This window comes from Podarcis raffonei, chromosome 1 (assembly GCF_027172205.1).
Source record: "Podarcis raffonei isolate rPodRaf1 chromosome 1, rPodRaf1.pri, whole genome shotgun sequence".
In the NCBI taxonomy this organism is placed as follows: domain Eukaryota; kingdom Metazoa; phylum Chordata; class Lepidosauria; order Squamata; family Lacertidae; genus Podarcis; species Podarcis raffonei.
Genome location: NC_070602.1, coordinates 8239256 through 8260503, shown reverse-complemented (window position 1 = coordinate 8260503; position 21248 = coordinate 8239256). Strand labels below are relative to the sequence as shown.

Below are 21248 nucleotides of genomic sequence, written 5' to 3'. Positions count from 1 at the left end.
CATAATTCAAGAGCATCCATTCTTCGGCGATCAACCTTCTTTATGGTCCAGCTCTCACTTCCATACATCACTACTGGGAAAACCATGGCTTTAACTATACGGACCTTTGATGACAAGGTGATGTCTCTGCTTTTTAAGATGCTGTCTAGGTTTGTCATTGCTTTTCTCCCAAGAAGCAGGCGTCTTTTAATTTCGTGGCTGCTGTCACCATCTGCAGTAAAGTAAAATCTCTCATTGCCTCCATTTCTTCCGTGAGAGATCAGAAAACCCACCAAATCCTTATCATCTCTCCTGTCCCAGTAGCCACATGGATTTGGTTTCACAGTGCCAGCAAGAGAAGAGGTCCAGCCGTCTGTGAATAATGAAACTGGGATGGGTAGATCCTGTGTATGTGTGTGTGTGTGTGTGTGTTTGTGTAAAAAGTTGTTAACATTTCCTCTAAAGCCGTCTTGGAGGCGGTGATGCAATCGGACAGCTGTCACTGGGATGTTAAGGGAGGAAGCTGCCCTGCAGAAATGTTTAACCAATGATGTCATCCTTTCATGGCAGCAATTCACCGTAAAAATCCAAGGGGATAAGGTTTTTCCTCTTAAGTGGAGCTGAAGTGTTTTATGTGCAACGGGGACATTGAACATTTGCAAGGCATTTTATGGTTCCAGCAGAGAAGTGCCCACATCTGAGAAGCTGAAAATCTGAAGCTATGTCCAGAACGCTAGATCTCACCACAAGTGAAGAAAAATCACACACACATTCGTATGTTTCACAAGTTTGGTGGCCCACAGTCGAGACTGCTTGCATCCAAAATGATCTGGAGAGATCAGCATGAGGAAGGTAGAAAGCTTTTAAGCTGCCTCTGGTTTCAATGAGAATCAACTCATTTGTCTGAAAGAGGACTACCCCAGGTTTTTCCCCCCTTCAGAAACGTGGTTCGTGTTTTTTAATGTTTTTATTTGTAATATTTTAGTGCTGCTCTGTACTGGAGGGGTTGATAACTCCGTGGTAGCTTGTCCTGGGATCAGTAGGAGCACATACCGAATCAGACCATTGGGTCAATATTGTCAACACTAACTGACAGCAGCTCTCCAGAATTTCAGACCTTCCCTACCTGAGGATGCCGAGAATTGAACCCGGGACCATATGCATGGAAAACAGCTGTTCTTTTACTAAGCTAGGGTCCTTTACTGAATGATCTAGTAACACAGAAAGCTGAACCCCATGCATTGCAGGGGGTTGGACTAGATGACCCCCAGGGTCGCTTCCAACCCAACAGTTCTATGATTCTAAGTAAGACCATTGTTCTGTTTGGCTCAGTACTGTTCACATGGCAGTAGCTCTCAGGATTTCCCCAGGGGCTCCTAACAGAATACAGTGGTACCTTGGTTTACAAACTTAATCTGTTCGGGAAGTCTGTTCTTAAACCAAAGCATTCTTAAAGTAAGGCGTGCTTTCCCATAGCAGTGGGGGACTCAATTTACAAATGGAACACAGGAAGCGGAATATGTTCTGCTTCCAAGGCAAAGTTCACAAACCCTACTTCTGGGGTTTGCAGTGTTCTTAATCCAAGTTGTTCATAAACTAAGCTGTTCTTAAACCAAGGTACCACTTTATGGAAAGCACAATAAAACATCAAACATTAAAAATTTCCCTAAACAGGGCTGCCATCAGATGTCTTCTAAAAGTCAAGATAGTTGTTTATTTCCTTGACATCTGAAGGGAGGGCGTTCCACAGGGCAGGCGCCACCACCGCAAAGGCCCTCTGCCTGGTTCCCTGTAACCCCAATGCTTGCGGTGAGGGAACTGGCAGAAGGCCCTCGGAGCTGGACCTCAGTGTCCGGGTGGAGACGCTCCTTCAGGGATACTGGACTGAGGCCATTTGGGGCTTTAAAGGTCAGCACCGACACTTTGAATTGTGCTTGGAAACATATCAGGAGCCGGTGTAGATCCTTTAGGACTGGTGTTAAATGGTCCTGGCAGCCACTCCTAATCACCATTCTAGCTGCCTCATTCCAGATTAGTTGTAGTTTCCAAGTCACCTTCAAAGGTAGCCCCACATAGAGTGCATTGCAGTAGTCCAAGCAGGAGATAACCAGGGCATGCACCACTCTGGTGAGACAGTGCGCAGGCAGGTAGGGTCTCAGGTTGCGTACCAGATGGAGCTGGTACAGCTGCCCCGGATATCTGTGAGTCCAAAATGACTCCCAGGCTGAGCACCTGGTCCTTCAGGGGCACAGTTACTCCATCTTGGATCACGGAGTCCCCCACACCTGCCCGTCCCCCAGAAACAGTACTTCTGTGTTGTTGGGATTCAACCTCAATCCGTTAACCACCATCCATTTACAGTGGTACCTCGGGTTACATACGCTTCAGGTTACATACGCTTCAGGTTACAGACTCTGCTAACTCAGAAATAGTGTTAAGAATTTTGTTTCAGGATAAGAACTGAAATCGTGCTCTGGCAGTGCGGCAGCAGCAGGAGGCCCCATTAGCTAAAGTGGTGCTTCAAGTTAAGAACAGTTTCAGGTTAAGAACGGACCTCCGGAACGAATTAAGTACTTAACCCGAGGTACCGCTGTACCAACCTCCTCCAGACACTAAAACTGGACATTTGCCACTCTCACTGGTTCTGATTTAAAGGAGAGAGGTAGAGCTGGGTAGTTTTAGTCTAGTAAAATCAGGTGAGTTCCCTGTTGGCTACCCCTGGTTAAGCTATTCATCCCAACCCACAAACTTTCAAGCATGGGTTGGTTGCTGTAAGGACGAAAAGCTTGTTTTTTAACGACGTCCAACGACGTCTTCTGCAGAATCGCAAGCTCACACCCCTAATGAAGGCCCTCTGTGTGCAACATTTTTCATCCAGCAGCTCCTTTTCCCAATTAATTTCTGCTTCTGTGCAGATCAGACTTTTCTGCAGGTCTTCCACTTGCAGATTGCTCCGCAGGGAGCTCTCTCAGGTGCGTCTGGGTGCCAAGAGCTGTGGGTGGCATTTGGCTTAGCCTGCTACGGCCAGAGAGAAAGAGAGAGAGGAGGCCGGACTGATCAGATACAGCAGAGGTGAAGGTTGCGCGGGAGACATCAAGCGACGCCCTGCCTGCAGCTGTCCAAGCAACTGCGGTGGCATCATGCCACGTGTGTGTTTGCAAACGCGGGGAAGATTTGTTTCTACAAACTCTCTAATGACTTCAACAAGAGCCCCTTGATCAAAGAAAACAGACCCGGCTTGTCTTTTAAGTGAGCTGATTTATAGGCCCTTTGGGCAAGTGTTGCCTCGTTACGCCAACAGGAGCAAGCAGAGGGGGCTGGAATTCTTACCGAGAGCAAATAGAGGCTGCTTCTTTTTTTGCAACCGCAGCATCTGCAGATCCCTCGACAAGGGCCAGGGCAGGAGCTGTGACCTGTGGAGGGATTGCGGGGGGTCTGGGAGCACTGGATATTTGCAGCCCTTTCCCAACGGCTGCCAGGGAAGCTGCCATTTTTGTTTGCCTATTTCTTTCCATGTTATAGCACGCCTGGATAGCTCATCTGGTTAGAGCGTGGCGCTCTTAATGCCACAGTTGCAGGTTTGATCCCCAAATGAGACAACTCCATATCCCTGCATTGCAGGGGATTGGACTAGGGGATCATTAGGATCCCTTCCAACTTCAGGGTCCCTTCTATAAGCCCACCCTTTGGAGGCGCAGGTCAGTTCTGTGTCCAGGGCAGCTGTCTTACCAGCTCCATCTGGTACGCAGGCTGAGACCCTACCTGCCCGCGGACTGTCTCGCCAGAGTGGTGCATGCTCTGGTTATCTCCCGCTTGGACTACTGCAATGCGCTCTACGTGGGGCTACCTTTGAAGGTGACCCGGAAACTACAACTAATCCAGAATGCGGCAGCTAGACTGGTGACTGAGAGTGGCTGCCAAGACCACATAACACCGGTCTTGAAAGACCTACACTGGCTTCCAGTATGTGTTATATGTGCACAGAGTGGCCAGGCTATACTAATACTAATACTAAGAGTTGGTGTCAAGCCCTGGAGGGCACCACATTTACTATGCCTGTGCTAAACCATAGTTTTGTGTTATGAGAATGGACCCAAGGCTACATGGACTCAAAGCCTCCCCACTGTGTAGCCCACAAAGTGAGTTCAGAAGGTCTGACTTATGTTCTGATTAACAGAGTCCAAACCCAGAAGGTTGTGATTCGGCTAAACTATGGTTAGTTGAAACAATGCCAAACTTCAACCCATGGTCTACGAAGCTGGCTTGCTTTCACTAACCATCGCTAAGATCAACCAATTTTTAGGGTTCTTGCAACACAGCCCTGGTTTTAGTTCTCAGAACCATTCTTCTGTTTAATGAAGCCAGAAAGCAAATTTCTGAATCCTCCACTTACAGCAGCCATGGAGTTAAGCTGATCAATGTAGAACTCTGGCCAGCTTGTGGCTCCTTTATTTTCTTCTTGGTCCTGAAACAAAGAGACAAAGGGAACCAGGTCAGAAAACACAACACTGGTTTTGCATTACCCCAAGCAACTCACAGCTGCTCCCTAGACAGATGATTTGGTACACAATGATCCACCCTCCTGAAACTTGCTGATAAAAGTTACCCAAATAGTTCAGATTATAACTGGAAACTCTTGAGACGTGACATTTTTTAAAAGAGGTACTAAACGGGGAAGAGTTTATTCTCTTGCAGAAAAATGCTACTTGAGTGACAAGAAAATTACGAGCTAAAGATCATTCTTTAGTGTCCACAGCAGAAGTGCACAACCAATTTTAAATCAAGGAACTCATTCCCTTCCTGTCCAGCATCCTTTGCAGAGAGTAGCCAACCAGATGACTATGGACCACACGCATAACATGCAGCCCACAAGCCTTTGGACATTTGGGGGGGGCTGCATGTTAACATTTGGGGGGGCTTCATGTTACCTGCCCCTAAATCAGCATTAGAAACCCCCCAGGTGTACTTTGCAACTGGCAACTTTGCAACCACATGCAGATCTCTGAATTCCAGGCTGGTAACTGACCTCTCCATCTGACTGGCCCCTCCAGCTTTCTTAAGCAGGCAAGCAGAAGACCTTATTTGTTGCATTTATCTCCCAACTTTTCCTCCAAGGAGTACATGGTTCACCTTCTTCCTCAGTTAATCCCTACAGCGACCCTGTGAGGTATGGTAGGTTAGGAGGCTGCGACTAAATCCGAGGTTACCCCAGCGAGTTTCAGGGCCGAGTGGGGATTTGAACCCTGATCTCCCAGGTCCTAGTCCGACACTCTACCCACTACACCACAACAGCTTCCTAGAGTCCTTCTGCTATGGGGCAGCTCTATAAATGAGGTAGGTAAATAGATATGGGGAAAGCCAAATGTCACTTACGAGAAGGCTCTGAAACATCTTCCTGGAAGCTTGAATTTCTTTCTTTCTAGATTGTTTCATTTGATGTTTTAATGTGTTGTAAACCACTGAGATTTTTTTCTTTAGGCATTAAGTTTGTAAATATTAAATGAAGTATGGAGAAGATGGGAAGTTAGATATACTTTAAGAAGATCTACTGTCAGAATATATGATTTTATTCTTTTGTTTATTTTGTGTTTGGTGTAACAATCGATGTAGATGTATGGCTTTTCTTTTTTCTTTTTGTTGGTGTTTATAATAAAGCATAATAAAAAAGAGGGTTTTCTTTCTTTAAAATATAGTGGTATAGAAATGAAATGAATAATAGTAACAACTTTCCTGAAGGAAAAAAAAGGCACCTAGACATTCCGTTGTGAGTACTGTAATCTAGTTTTAAGGTGCCATTTGGCAACTAGCTTATATTTCTGAGTTTCTAGCATTGCCCTAAATGAGCCAAACATGAAGAAAGCTATGCTCATGTGTCAAAAGGAACGTCAGGTTTTAAGTAGGCCTCACTGTCTTGGCCCATGTTTCTCAAGTCACCCTTCCAAGTGACAGGCAATTTCTTATAAATTAGGAACCAGAGAGGTGTGGAATCTGATAAGAAAACCAAGTTTGCTGCCAGTGAACCAGTTATCCCTGCTTACAAAAAGCTGGCAGATTCTCGGTCATTTCTCCCCGTCCCCAGAGAGGGTGGGGAGCACCAGCTGCCTTGAGCGCTGGGTATCACTGAACAATCCACTGCAGGAGAATTAGGTCACTCACAGACAAAACCGTTCACTCGGCTGGCAAACAGCCAAGGGCTGGAGCGACGAGTTCACAGGAAGAAGATGAAAACAGCTCTGCTTTCAGGTTGCAAGCTCAAGCCCAACGGTGGATTAATTGTGGTGTTGCTCCAAGAGAGCGCTGCCCAAGGATCAGGGTGTGAGGAAAGCAGGGGCCTAACCCAAAACATTGAGAGTTGCACCTAAGTTTATACCCGTTGAAATTCTTGGGCATGACTAACTTAGAATCATAGAATTGCTTACTCCATCTTCCACATGACAACCCTTTAGATATTTGAAGATGGTTAATAATAATAATAATAATAATAATAATAATAATAATAATAATAAAATTTATACCCTGCCCATCTGGCTGGGTTTCCCCAGCCACTCTGCGTGGCTTCCAACACAATATTAAAATAAAGTAATGCATCAAACATTAGAAGCTTCCCTAAACAGGGCTGTCTTCAGATGTTGTCTAAAAGTCTGGTAGTTGTTGTTCCTTTTGACATCTGGTGGGAGGGTGTTCCACAGGGTGGGTGCCACTACTGAGAAGGCCCTCTGCCTGGTTCCCTGTAACTTGGCTTCTCGCAATGAGGGAACCGCCGGAAGGCCCTCGGAGCTGGACCTCAGTGTCTGGGCAGAACGATGGGGGTGGAGACGCTCCTTCAGATATACTGAACCGAGGCCGCTTAGCGCTTTAAAGGTCAGCACCAACATTTTGAATTGTGCTCAGAAACGTACTGGGAGCCAATGGTTCTCATCTCTCCTCTCAGTCTTCTCTTCTCCAGGCTAAACATGCCCAGCTCCCACAATCAAGGTCTTGGTTTCCAGACCCTCAATCATCTTGGTTGCCTTACTTTGCCCATGTTCCAGTTTGTCAACATCCTTCTTAAATTGTGGCGCCCAGAACTGGACAAAGTATTCCAGGTGTGGTTTGACCAAGTAGAGTGGGACCATGACTTCCCTTGATGTAGACACAAGACTTCTCTTGATGCTGCCTGGGATAGCATTTGCTTTCTTTTATTTTTTCTTCTTCTTTTTTGACAAAGTAATAAGAATAAAAATGTGCACCCCACCACCGAGACCATTCCATTATAACTATCCAACCTCCCAAAATTTCAGCACCTGTTGCGATGGTTTGAGCCCTTTCCATTTTAACAGTACAAATTCTACAAACACCTTCCACAAACACTCTCCTCAAAATCGTTTCTCCTGCGTATCCCCCATCTTACCTTAAAGGTACACGTTAATTTGTCATTAATAGCTATATCCCACACCTCTTTATACCATTCTTCCATTTTATATTCTGCTTGCCCCTTCCACTTCCTAGCTATCATAATTCATGCAGCTGTCAATAAATTTGTGAGCAGGTCCTTCATAGCCTGCGAACCTTCCACCCCATCGTAAACGGATAATAATGTTCCCTCTGGACTTTCAGTCAGCTTTAATCCAGTGATTTCTGTTATCTCCTTAAACCCCTTTTGCCAGAAAAATCCTACATATTTACACCCCCACCACATGTGAACATAATTCCCAGTTGTGGTGTAGTGGCGAAGAGCAGTAGTCTCGTAATCTGGTGAACCGGGTTCGCTTCCCCGCTCCTCCACATGCAGCTGCTGGGTGACCTTGGGCTAGTCACACTTCTCTGAAGTCTCTCAGCCTCACTCACCTCACAGAGTGTTTGTTGTGGGCGAGGAAGGGAAAGGAGATTGTTAGCCGCTTTGAGACTCCTTAGGGGAGTAATAAAGCGGAATATCAAATCCAAACTCCTCTTCTCTTCTTCTTCAGTTTCCTGGCATCCCCTCCAACGTAATACTGAATATTCTTTGTTTATTTGATTTAATCTGACTGGTGTTAAATACCATCTCCAAACCAATTTATAATAATTTTCTTTTATTCTTATAGACAACATTTTCAAGCATTAGCTTTCTTTTGCTGCTGCACCACACTGTTGACTCAGATACTTCAGATAGGTCCTGCAGCCCAAGGCAATTCACTTAGGGGAAAGGCCATAGCTCAGTGGTAGAGCATTTGCCTTGCATGCCAAGGATCTCAGGTAAAATTTCTGGCTTCTTCAGGTAGGGCTGGGAATGTCCCTTGCCTGAAACCCTGACGAGTCTCTGCTAGTCAATGAAGACAGTACTGAGCTTGGTGGACCAATGTATGGTATAAGTAGCATCTACTTGTAGTCAACGTAGTCTAGGTTCATCTCAGACTTCACTGCTGCAACAGGGTCCCCATTCAGGGGACCATTCATAACTGATCAAGGACTACAAAGTGGTGACCTCCCAGATGAAGATGTGCTCCCAACTCCCCCAGCAGACATGACAGGAAAAGGTGAAGTCTTTCGGCCTGCTATAACAAGGGTGTTTCTGAACCTTAAATTGAAGCTCATGAAACAAAAAATAATATTTAGAATACACTGGACCCCATTAAAGGTAAAGGTACCCCTGCCCGTTCGGGCCAGTCTTGACAGACTCTGGGGCTGTGCGCGCATCTCACTTAAGAGGCCAGGGGCCAGCGCTGTCCGCAGACACTTCCGGGTCACGTGGCCAGCGTGACAAAGCTGCATCTGGCGAGCCAGTGCAGCACACGGAAACGCTGTTTACCTTCCCGCCAGTAAGCGGTCCCTATTTATCTACTTGCACCTGGAGGTGCTTTTGAGCTGCTAGGTTGGCAGGCGCTGGGACCGAGCAACGGGAGCGCACCCCGCCGCGGGGATTCGAACTGCCGACCTTTCGATTGGCAAGCCCTAGGCACTGAGGCTTTTACCCACAGCGCCACCCGCGTCCCTGGACCCCATTACGTTTGTTTTAAAAAAGGGGCTATCTAAGGTATCTAACTGTTGGATATGCAAGAGGGATAATGCTTCTCTAAAACATGTTTTTTCATTGTCCTATGTTGAAAGATTTCAACATAGATTTCAACATCAAAGGAACAACCTTACATTTACAGAGCAAAATATCCTCTTGAATTATATACCCAGCACATGGAATCTCACAAAAGGACAATATGAGTGGACTATCCGTGCCCTGACCACAGCAAAAAGACTGATACTGATGAATTGGAAAAATAAAAATGTGGCTCCCTTCTACGATTGGATTGAAGGCTTAGACAAGCTCGCAACGTATCAACAACTTGCATATAAATGCAGACTTGCCATAGACAAATTCCAGGGTATTTGGAATCCATTCTTACAAATACTGTAATAGGTTAAGATCTGGTGAAGTACAATAACAACTTTGTAAAATATACAGTTTGGGGTTTCCCCCTCCCCCCTTTATTTTCCTTTCTACACGGATTCTGTTTCTCTTTCCCTCTTTTACTTATGTCTCACAATGTTTAGTGCACATATAATTATGGACTTCTTGACCTTTCAATAAAGATGTTTTAAAAATAAATAAATAAGTCTTCCGGCCAAGAGGTGATGGGGAACATCTGACCTTTGACCCTTCTGAAGGTGATGGACTCCCACCAGCCTCACCTGGCATGGTCAGTGGGGGGGGGGTTGTTGTCCAGCAGCCCCCGCAAGGCCACACTTCCCTCATCTCTGTGTTCAGAAATGCAGCAACATTCATTTCCTTGTCTTTAAGTGAACCCATCGATGCAATTGGGAGTGTAAGTCTGTGGGCAGGAGGAAGAGTCGACAGCCTGAGAGGAAATTACGGAGACATTCTCTGCTGATTTCTTGGCAGCAGTGGCTGGAGCTGCTCTTGGTGGAGATTTTAATTGCAGTGGAGGAATCGGAGAGGTCAGCATCGTAAACTTTTCGCTGGGAGCTGAGTAGCTAGAAAGCCAGGACATGTTTGAGACCTCTTCGAAAGCAGTGATCCTGAATTATCCTGAGTGAGCAAAACCACCTAATTCCAGAGCAGAAAACCGATTTGCTAACACTCAAAACCTTTTCGTGTTCATTAACTGCAGGAAGAGGAAACTCTTACAAATGGAAAATCCCACTCTCTCATAGATGTTACTGTGAGGAGGCAGAGAGTGGGTGGTGATATGAAAAGGGCCATATTGGGGTAGGGATCTAAATAGCCACTGATCCTACAAGTAAGTTCAACAGGAGTATTTTTAAAGCTCTTCTTCTTCCATCATCATCATCAACAACATCATCATCATCCCAGGGCAGTTCACAACAGTTTCTTGGTGTCTGATCGACTACATAGAATTTATCAACAACAGAATTAATAGGAAACAATAGAATAATAGGAAATCAGCCCTGAGTGCTCACTGGAAGGACAGACCCTGAAGCTGAGGCTCCAATACTTTGGCCACCTCATGAGAAGAGAAGACTCCCTGGGAAAGACCCTGATGTTGGGAAAGACCACTGGTCCTGCTAGCTAGGGATGATGGGAGTTGTAGTCCAGCAACAGTTTCTTCATCAAAGATTTACTAAGCTAAATGTTGTCCAGTCACAAAAATAATAGCAGGTTTGAATTCCTCACACCCAAAACTGTATTTTTAAGACCCATCCCTGAAGAAATGTACAAAAATTAGATTTCACCTCCTGACACACCTTGCTAGCATAGTGTTCAAGGGTAAGATTTATATCCATTGCTGGGCTCACTTTTACGTGTGGCCCCTGGAAGGTTTCTCAGAAGGGAATGTGGCCCTCTGGCTGAAAAGGGTTCCTCACCCTTGCTCTAGGGTATTCTGCCACAAACAATATTGAAAACTTGAAAGCCTCTTTATCACCTCATTTGTTTTGAAGTCTCAGGGCTGCATTACCCTGCCTTAACCCCTTTACACCCCCGCTGACCACATCTAATTATATTTTAATGCTACATTTCTATATGAAAGGATGTTGGTCATTTCCACCCGCCCGCTGCCCCAGGAAACGGCGTCGCATTAGGAAAAGGCGGGAGAAATTAGCTCAGCAATAAAACGTTTCCTGCTCTTCTGTCTTTCCTTGCAGGCCTGGCCAAACTCTCAAAACCACAGAGCACCCCTAGGTCCAAACACGAAACATCAACACGGCAGACCAAATGAAACACGTCAAGAAAGAGAGGGAGATGGAAGCGTACGCAGCAAAAAGTACAGTTCCCCCAGTCGATATATATCTCCACTCTTCTTGCAGAGAATGTGCGGGCTTGATTAAAAACCGAACGATGTGCCTCGCTGGCCCAAGCAGAAATGTAAAGCGAAGGAAGCGAGTTTGCTCACTAGAAAAGTTTTGTCTCTTTTGGAAAGCAATTGCAGAACTGCGATTCCCCCTCCGCCTCCTTCAAGTAACCACATGGATCTTACATGTTTATAGCTGCCAATCTCCGTTCCATTTCTGGCCTCGTTTACCAGCACACATTAAAATCTCTGCCTGCCAAGACTTGGTTTGGCTGACTGAAGTCATCCATTCACCGTAAGAAAGAGGCTTCCACAACTGTCAAGAAATTTAACACCTACAGCTCAAGCCAAGGAATGCCATTCAGTCGCCACTGGGGTTCGAGGGAAGGTTGTTGTGCCGCCACAAGGAATACGCAATGAAGTGCAAAGTTTCAGGAGGAACAACGGGCAGAGATTCTTAAAATAGTCACGCGAGGGACTGTCAAAAGTGGGTCTTCCACTCAAATGGAGGCAGCGCTTTTCAAGCTCTGCAGATTTGGAAGGTGTTTGTTTTAATGTTACTTAAAAACCACCTGACATCGCCACCATCTGGAGGTGCATGCTTGGGGATCATCGGATCTTGACAGTTTTCACACACTAATACCACACCCTGTAGAATTATTTCGGTTGTATTTTATCTGCACCATCAGAATGAATTTCAGGAATTTCCGTGCAGCCTGGGCAGGAGCAGTGAACAATATTATAGTGGATTGTCGTCACTTGTCTTCACTTACCCCACTGCCCTGCTCACAGCTGTGAAGAATATTCTCACGTTATGAATGGTCCCTGTCACCATTAAGAAAAAGAGGTCGGAAGAGGCCAATATATAAGTGGACTGTTTTTGGATCAAGTGACTTTTTGTCATTTAAGTTCTCAAAGTTCTTAACCTAGCTCAAGGTTGTCATCTAAACAAGCCAGATGTTGAAGGGATAGTCATTCCGTCATTCGAAAAATAAGACTTGAGAGCCATCTTCCTCAAAAATGGCAACTAGACATTCCATTTCAGGGGCTGTAACCTTGGTTTACAAGGGACGCGGGTGGCGCTGTGGGTTAAACCACAGAGCCTAGGACTTGCCGATCAGAAGCTCGGCGGATCGAATCCCCACGACGGGGTGAGCTCCTATTGCTCGGTCCCTGCTCCTGCCAACCTAGCAGTTCAAAAGCACATCAAAGTGCAAGTAGATAAATAGGTACCACTCTGGTGGGAAGGTAAACGGCGTTTCCGTGTGCTGCTCTGGTTCGCCAGAAGCAGCTTAGTCATGCTGGCCACATGACCCGGAAGCTGTACGCCAGCTCCCTCGGCCAATAAAGCGAGATGAGCACCGCAACTCCAGAGTCGGTCACGACTGGACCTAACGGTCAGGGGTCCCTTTACCTTTAACCTTGGTTAACATTTGGCGCCTAGGTGATATATCTGAGTTTCTAACACTGCTGATGTTAAACTCAGCTGCAATACTTCAGCTGTTCATTGCAAGTGCTGTATCTCAACTTATTCCCGCATATATACCAACCCTACTGGAACCACCCAACGTTACAAAGAACATAGATCCAGTGGGAAATCTCTGCTTCTCACTCCAATTCCCCAAGGAACGTAACGGGACCAGACTATACAGAGGCCAGATCTCATCAGCCCCCAAAAGCAGACTACTCATTTTGATTACAGGATGTTAATCAGCAAGGAAGGGGTGAAAACAGAGGATGCTTCATTGACTACATAGGAAGTGTCACTGAAGGCAATAGGCTATTAGCCTGACCCTGACCCAACATCCCCTTCTTCCCATCTGCCGGTTTGTGCCTGGAGGGGTGAAAGAAAGGTTAAATGAGAAGATTTCCTGGGAGACCAGGAGAATTGGAAAGCCTAAAGCATTGCCAAAGGGCCGAGGAGAGGGAGGCAGAAGAGATTTTGCTGTATATTTTATTGATCCCGGATGGGCATAAGACCTAAGGCTTGTTTAAGGAGCAAAATCAGCAGAAGCATTTTTGCACATCTATCCAGGATTAATTTTACATCCCCTCAAGGGAGAGGAGTCATGTGACAAGGAACATCTCAGGCTTGGGCAGCAAGTAGTCTAAGGATGTGATTGCCCAGTTTCACCTTTCCAGTTTCTAAAAAAAATAACCAAATAAATTCAGGTGCTTTTATTAAATTGATAACAATAATGGGAGGTGCCAATGAATATAGGAACTACTAAGGAAGGGCCTATATGGATGGAGAACTCCCAGAAGTGCAAGCTGGATTTAGAAGAGGCAGAGGAACCAGAGACCAAATTGCAAACATGCGCTGGATTATGGAGAAAGCTAGAGAGTTCCAGAAAGACATCTACTTCTGCTTCATTGACTATGCAAAAGCCTTTGACTGTGTCGACCACAGCAAACTATGGCAAGTTCTTAAAGAAATGGGAGTGCCTGATCACCTCATCTGTCTCCTGAGAAATCTCTATGTGGGACAAGAAGCTACAGTTAGAACTGGATATGGAACAACTGATTGGTTCAAAATTGGAAAAGGAGTACGACAAGGCTGCATTTTGTCTCCCTGCTTATTTAATTTATATGCAGAATACATCATGCGAAAGGCTGGGCTGGATGAATCCCAAGCTGGAATTAAGATTGCCGGAAGAAATATCAACAACCTCAGATATGCAGATGACACAACCTTGATGGCAGAAAGTGAGGAGGAATTAAAGAACCTTTTAATGAGGGTGAAAGAGGAGAGCGCAAAATATGGTCTGAAGCTCAACATCAAAAAAACAAAGATCATGGCCACTGGTCCCATCACCTCCTGGCAAATAGAAGGGGAAGAAATGGAGGCAGTGAGAGATTTTACTTTCTTGGGCTCCATGATCACTGCAGATGGTGACAGCAGCCACGAAATTAAAAGACGCCTGCTTCTTGGGAGAAGGGCAATGACAGGCCTAGACAGCATCTTGAGAAGTAGAGACGTCACCTTGCCAACAAAGGTCCGTATAGTTAAAGCCATGGTTTTCCCAGTAATGATGTATGGAAGTGAGAGCTGGACCATAAAGAAGGCTGATCGCCAAAGAATTGATGCTTTTGAATTATGGTGCTGGAGGAGACTCTTGAGAGTCCCATGGACTGCAAGAAGATCAAACGCATCCATTCCTAAGGAAATCAGCCCTGAGTGCTCACTGTTAGGACAGATCATGAAGCTGAGGCTCCAGTACTTTGGCCACCTCATGAGAAGAGAAGACTCCCTGGAGAAGACACTGATGCTGAGAAAGATGGAGGGCACAAGGAGAAGGGGGCGACAGAGGACGAGATGGTTGGATAGTGTTTTTGAGGTTACCAGCATGAGTTTGACCAAACTGCGGGAGGTAGTGGAGGACAGAGGTGCCTGGCGTGCTCTGGTCCATGGGGTCACGAAGAGTCGGACACGACTAAATGACTAAACAACAACAACAAAGGAAGGGCCTCTTTGCGAGCCCCAATTGGGCGCCCCGGAAACTGACTTTTAGAGACATACTCCCTACAATAGATGTTTGAGTTTTCTGGATGCTAGGGAAGTAGATATTTTAGAGAGGCTATCAACAAATATAATCCCTGGAAAAGACGCTGATGTTGGGAAAGATGGAGGGCACAAGGAGAAGGGGACAACAGAGGATGAGATGGTTGGATGGTGTTCTTGAAGCTTCCAGCGTGAGTTTGATCAAACTGCGGGAGGCAGTGGAGGACAGGGGTGCCTGGCATGCTCTGGTCCATGGGGTCACGAAGAGTCGGACACGACTAAACGACTAAACAACAACAATCAACAAATATGTCCACTAAGAATATCTTCGTTTCTAGAATCCTTATCCCACATTTTGACGACGTCCCTCAAAGCAGTTTAGAAAAGATAATAAAACAATTTGTTCCAAGGTAAACATTAAAATCAATTAAAGGCATGTATCATAAAGTAGGCACCTTAAGGCAATTTTAAAGCAATTTCAACTCCCAGCGGTTGAAAAACCATGCCAGCAAATTGGGCCCAATAGAACCATCCTGTACATATCGCTTGCGTTGCACTCTCTGTTGAAAATTGTACTCATGATGTATAGAGCAAGGGGACCTAATTGTATCTGGCAAATGTTACAAGGTATGGCTTTTTAAACACACACACACACACACACACACACACACACACACACACACACACACACTGCTGCCCAGGGAAGACTCCATGACTTATATTTGTCCTATTAAAAACAAACAAACCAAAAAAGGGTTCGGCATCCCACATACACACAGTGCATGCATTTACATTTCATTTGCTGCAGAAGCAAAGGGGAAATCTGAATTGCAATCTCAAAAAATACTACCAAGATCAGAACAGAATTGGGCAGAGTCCAGATTTTTCAGTTCCTCTGCGGTGGTGAAATCATGCTCAATCAGTGGAAGAGCTGTGGTTCAATGACACTTTGCATGTAATGTAACAGGAGTCAGGGTTCAACCCTTGGCATCTCAAGCTAGGAATGAGAAGAAGAAGAAGAAGAAGAAGAAGAAGAAGAAGAAGAAGAAGAAGAAGAAGAGGAGTTTGGATTTGATATCCCGCCTTTCACTCCCTTTAAGGAGTCTCAAAGCGGCTAACATTCTCCTTTCCCTTCCTTGCCCACAACAAACACTCTGTGAGGTGAGTGGGGCTGAGAGACTTCAAAGAAGCGTGACTTGCCAAAGGTCACCCAGCAGCTGCATGTGGAGGAGCGGAGACGCGAACCCGGTTCCCCAGATTATGAGACTACCGCTCTTAACCACTACACCACACTGGCTCTCTAGACAGCTACTGACCATCAGAATACAGAGCTGGTTAGCATCCTATGCTCCCGAGGTAGCAATTCAGAGCAGAACAAAATGCTAGGCAGCCTGCAACTTTAGGATGCCCGCAAAACGGCCAAATCTTATTAGGAAGGGCTGAGTTGGAACCAGTCACATGGGTTGGGAGAAGGGCTTACAGAGTGTAACAACAACACAACAACAACAACATAGTTTAACTACCAAAGTGGTTTCTGAGTGGTTGACAAGCATAAAAGCAATGATAAAAAATGGAAACGCACATAATTGAAACACGAAATGAAACAATTCCGTCAAAACACCAAAACAGGCAACAAAACAAGCCCTTTAAACAAAACAAGATGCAACAAAACAAGCCCTTTAAAACAGGCTAACCACTAAACAGGCAGTTCCCAAGTCAGAAGACCACGGGAACGCTTTTCTGAACAGGTGTGTCTTCCACAGCCAGTGGAATGCCAATACTGATGGGGCCCTTCGGATTTCAGCAGGGAGGCCCCATTCGTGGATCTTAATGCCCTTAACTGGACAATATAGAGGGACTTTGCCTAAAGCAACCCTGGGCAACTGAGGCCCACAGATGAAGCAGGCGTTGTTGGGTCACAAAGCCCCCAGTCAAGCAGAGAGCATGTAGGACCTTGGACAGCTACAAGAGAAGGTGTTTCTGCAGGGAGCTGGAGCCTCACGGAGGGTGATCAAGGTTGGAGATGCTGTCTGGCTAAGGGTGCTTGCCTTATAGCAGGCTTCCTCAACTTTGGCCTTCCAGATGCTTTTGGCCTACAACTCCCATGATGCCTAGCTAGCAGGACCAGTGGCCAGGGATGATGGGAATTGTAGTCTCAAAACATCTGGAGGGCTAAGGTTGGGGAAGCCTGCCTTATAGCCTCTGGAAGAGGAACTGCAGGGGATTCTGAGCCAGAGGATGGCGGCAGGCAGGGCCTCAAGAAAGGAGCCAAGAGTTCTGCCCCTGTGGATGTCGCTGGAGCCTGGTTTTCATTTTAAAAGGGCATCAGATGTCAGTCAACCAAATGCCTGGTTAAAGAGGAACGTTTTTGCCTGGCACCTCAAGGTGTATAACGAAGGCGCCAGACGAACCTCCCTGGGGAAAGCATTCCACAAAAGGGGAGCCATTGCAGAAAAGGCTTTAAACCTGATCAAGCAAGCTGCAGAGTTACTAAATCTCCCTTCCTCCCAAGGCTCAGGAACCTCTTTGAGCTGTGCACTCCTTCAAGAATTGCAGAATTTCCCACTTTGGCTGCTTTTGCACAGCTGCTGAGCTCTGAGTAGCACACAGGCTCTTTGATGAATTGCAGAAAAATGCTTCCCATGCAGTTTGCTCAGCTGCTTGGTCAAAGGTCCTGCCACACTGAACATATGGATTTCAACACGAAGGCTGAAACTCAGCTCTAGCTCAAAAACAGGCCATTGGCTGTACAACTTTTTGGGGGTGGTGGGGGGTGGGTGGGAAGGAAGAAACCTCCTTATCTCTGCACCTGCGGCTTAATCCCAGCTGTAGGCTCACAGAAGCTTCCTGGATTTTGCTGATTTGCAGACAAGGCAGGACACAGCGCTGTGACATCCCTGTCTGGGGTCAGGTTGCGAAGGAGGAAGGCAGGTGACCAAGCCATGTTTAGCCCAAAGACGGAAACAAGGGAGCAGGAAGGCAGGGGGGGGGGGAGGTCTCTGAAAGAAAGAGTGGCAAGTGAAAGAAGCTAAAATATAGCAGCGACGGGTCAGTATTATGTAGCCGAGATGGAGATTTCCTCTTTCCTCACCTCCCAGAGCAACCATTTCCTCCTCTGGGAGAGGAGGCTTCACAAGAGCACTCTCAGTTAAGCACAACAGAAACCCTACTGAGGAAATCAAACCTGGGACAGATATCTGCGGGCGGAAGGACGCTGCTGTTCTCATCTTTCCCCCAAGGCCAAGCTTTAAAACGTGTTACACAGGAGTAAGCCACACAGTTGAGATTCCCGTTTCCACGCGAGCCTATCTCTGTCATACTTCCCAAGGCAACACAAGAACAGAAACACAGTTATCCCACCATTTTGTAGTGTAATCCTCCGAACAAAATTAACGTGAACTTAGATGCATTATATTAGCCTGCCTAAAACTGTGTATACTAGTGAAAACACCATACAGAAGCTCATTATATTATTGAATGTATATCAGTGGTACCTCAGGTTAAGTACTTAATTCGTTCCGGAGGTCTGTACTTAACCTGAAACTGTTCTTAACCTGAAGCACCACTTTAGCTAATGGGGCCTCCTGCTGCTGCCGCGCCACCAGAGCACGATTTCTGTTCTCATCCTGAAGCAAAGTTCTTAACCCGAGGTACTATTTCTGGGTTAGTGGAGTCTGTAACCTGAAGCGTATGTAACCTGAAGCGTATGTAACCACAGTACCACCTTTTTGCAAAACACCACAGCAACACAAAAAACATTATTATTATTTCATTTATTATGCTGTTGTGGCCCAAACAATCTGGCAAGCCACAAGGGCTGCAAATACTCCCAAGTTGCAGCTCTGAAATCTGCTCCACTCAAAAGTTCAGCCTTTTTTAAAAAAGCGGGGGGGATCACAAGAGATTGTGTGTTTATTACAGTTGCCCCCATTTTATAGGGGAAGGTAAACAGCTGTGAGGAAGGATTTCCAGACTCAGCCAAGCCCTGTTCCTGTTATGGAGCATTTGGGTATGTGACCTTCTGGCTGGGGAACAAGAGGCAGATAAGTCCTCACAGGACTGTAGGCTGGGAAGTTCTGTTTAATAAAAAACAAGGGTTTAAGTAAAACAAGGGGAGGGGGAGAATTGCAGGTACAAGTCACAAAATGTACTAAAAATGTTCTTTCTGGTCTGGGGATGAGGAAGCTGTGGCACCTGAGAAGTTGTTGGCTTCCGGTCCCTATCGCCTCAGAGTCCAATAGAGAGGCGCCATTTTGTGCCCAAGATTGAGGAGCACGCCATGCAATACATCATTGGCAGGAGACCAATCACAGAGCCCGGCATGGCGCAGCGCCTCTCACATGCTCAGGAGGAACCCATGCCATGTTTGGTGTTCAACATTGAGAGGGCCCAGTCCCCCACCAGCAGATTTTGAGGGGGGCCAAAGACACCTTGCCCCTAGACTGAGTTGGTGCACATGGTGGCCATCCTGCTTGGGGATGATAGGAGTTGGAATCTAACAGCATCTGAAGGACTGAAGGCTCCTTCTCTCTCTCTCTCTCTCTCTCTCTCTCTCTCTCCCCTCCCCCCACCCCCAATCCATGCTGTGGGTAGGGCTAAAAGATGGGTTGTTGCTCTGTTTATTTCAACAATCTATACCAGTGTTTCCCAAACTTGGGTCTCCAGCTGTTGTTGGACTACAACTCTCATCATCCCTAGCTAGCAAGGCCAGCTGTCAGGGATGATGGGAACTGTAGTATGAAAACAGCAGGAGGCCCAAGTTTGGGATCTTCATACTTCTTAATGACAACCGTCTTGTGGTATACAACCAAGAATACAATATAAAAGGTAAAGGTAAAAGGACCCCTGACCATTAGGTCCAGTCGTGACCGACTCTGGGGTTGTGGCGCTCATCTCGCTTTACTGGCCGAGGGAGCCGGCGTACAGCTTCTGGGTCATGTGGCCAGCATGACTAAGCTGCTTCTGGCGAATGAGAGCAGCGCACGGAAACGCCATTTACCTTCCCGCCGGAGCGGTACCTATTTATCTACTTGCACTTTGACATGCTTTCGAACTGCTAGGTTGGCAGGAGCAGGGACTGAGCAACGGGAGCTCACCCCGTCACAGGGATTCGAACCGCCAACCTTCTGATCACCAAGTCCTAGGCTCTGTGGTTTAACCCACAGCGCCACCCGCGCCCCAAGAATACAATATAGATAACAGTTAAAAAGCTATAAAATCAGAACTTGGTTCAAATTGCCTGCTGGAATTAAAAGTCTTCTGTAGCCACCAGAAATTCAACAGAGAGGGTGACTTGTCTGACTGAAACAGGAAGGGCTTTCCATGAAATTGAGCTCATAATGCAGAACTCCTGGCTCCAGGTGCATATGAGCCATGGGGGACCATTGACAAGAGACTGCCCAGAAGACCTCAATTGCCTAGGCAGGGATATAAGGGGTCAGGAGGTCCCTGAAATCTCCTGGATCCAAGTTCTTAAGGGATGGGGTTCAATCCTGCTTGGCTCAGCTGTGTATGCTAATTCCTCACAGAGAAAGAAGAATTTGACTCTTGCTGGCAGATGAGGGTCTGACCCTGCTCAGTCACTCACTAACTTTCCCCTACCCTACCCTGTGCGCCAATTTTGGTAGGTGGATCACCCACCTGTCCTTCACTCTATGTCATCATGATATCACAGGAGTGGCAGGCAGCCCGTCCCGCTCACCAGCTAAAGTCCCAGAGAGGTGGTGGGAGATAAACAACGGCTGCCTCCTCTGAAGCCATCTTCCCCAACCGTGGGTGCCCCAGATGATGCCGAACTACAACTCCCATCAGCCCTTGCCACTGTGCCATGCTGGGGCAGCGGTCCAGCAACATGTGGAGACTCTGGGCTGGACGAGGCAGCTCCAAAGGCTCAAACTCCACACCCAAGTATGCTAAAGAAAGGACATTTCCCCTTGTACAGCCCTAAAAAGGTACCCCTGCCCTTACGGGCCAGTCTTGACAGACTCTAGGGTTGTGCACTCATCTCACTCTAGAGGCCGGGAGGCAGCGCTGTCCGCAGACACTTCCGGGTCACGTGGGCAGCGTGATGAAGCTGCTCCGGCGAACCGGCACCAGAGCAGCACACGGAAACGCCGTTTACCTTCCCGCTATACAGCGGTACCTATTTATCTACTTGCACTTAAGGGTGCTTTTGAACTGCTAGGTGGGCAGGAGCTGGGACCGAACGACGGGAGCTCACCCCGCCGCGGGGATACGAACCGCCGACCATGCGATCGGCAAGTCCTAGGAGCTGAGGTTTTACCCACAGCGCCACCCGCATCCCTGTACAGCCCTAGATATAGGAATATTCCCATCGCTACAGAACAGGTTGACCCAATATGGTTTCTCTCCTCCTGCCTCCCCTGCTTCCATTTCCTTTGGAAGTTCTTGCTCTCCAAAGATCTGGCCAGAGGGATTCAAAAATGTGTGCCAGAAATGTCAGCTTCTTCCTAGAGCGCTGAAACGGACAGATGCGCTAATGTGCTCATTTCACACCATCGCTGGAAGGGTAAGAGAGTAAATTG

General features: G+C 46.7%; 1 protein-coding gene across 2 annotated transcripts in view; it reads right to left on the bottom strand.

Annotated features, from left to right (window-relative positions):
• The window catches only part of DAAM1 (dishevelled associated activator of morphogenesis 1), a 174980-nt gene that overhangs the window by 63633 nt on the left and 90099 nt on the right, over window positions 1-21248 (bottom strand). For both annotated transcript variants that reach the window (XM_053397548.1, XM_053397589.1), the window contains exon 4: window positions 4373-4444. In XM_053397548.1, the coding sequence (XP_053253523.1) occupies window positions 4373-4444 (72 nt within the window). The remainder of the gene's footprint in view (window positions 1-4372; window positions 4445-21248) is intronic.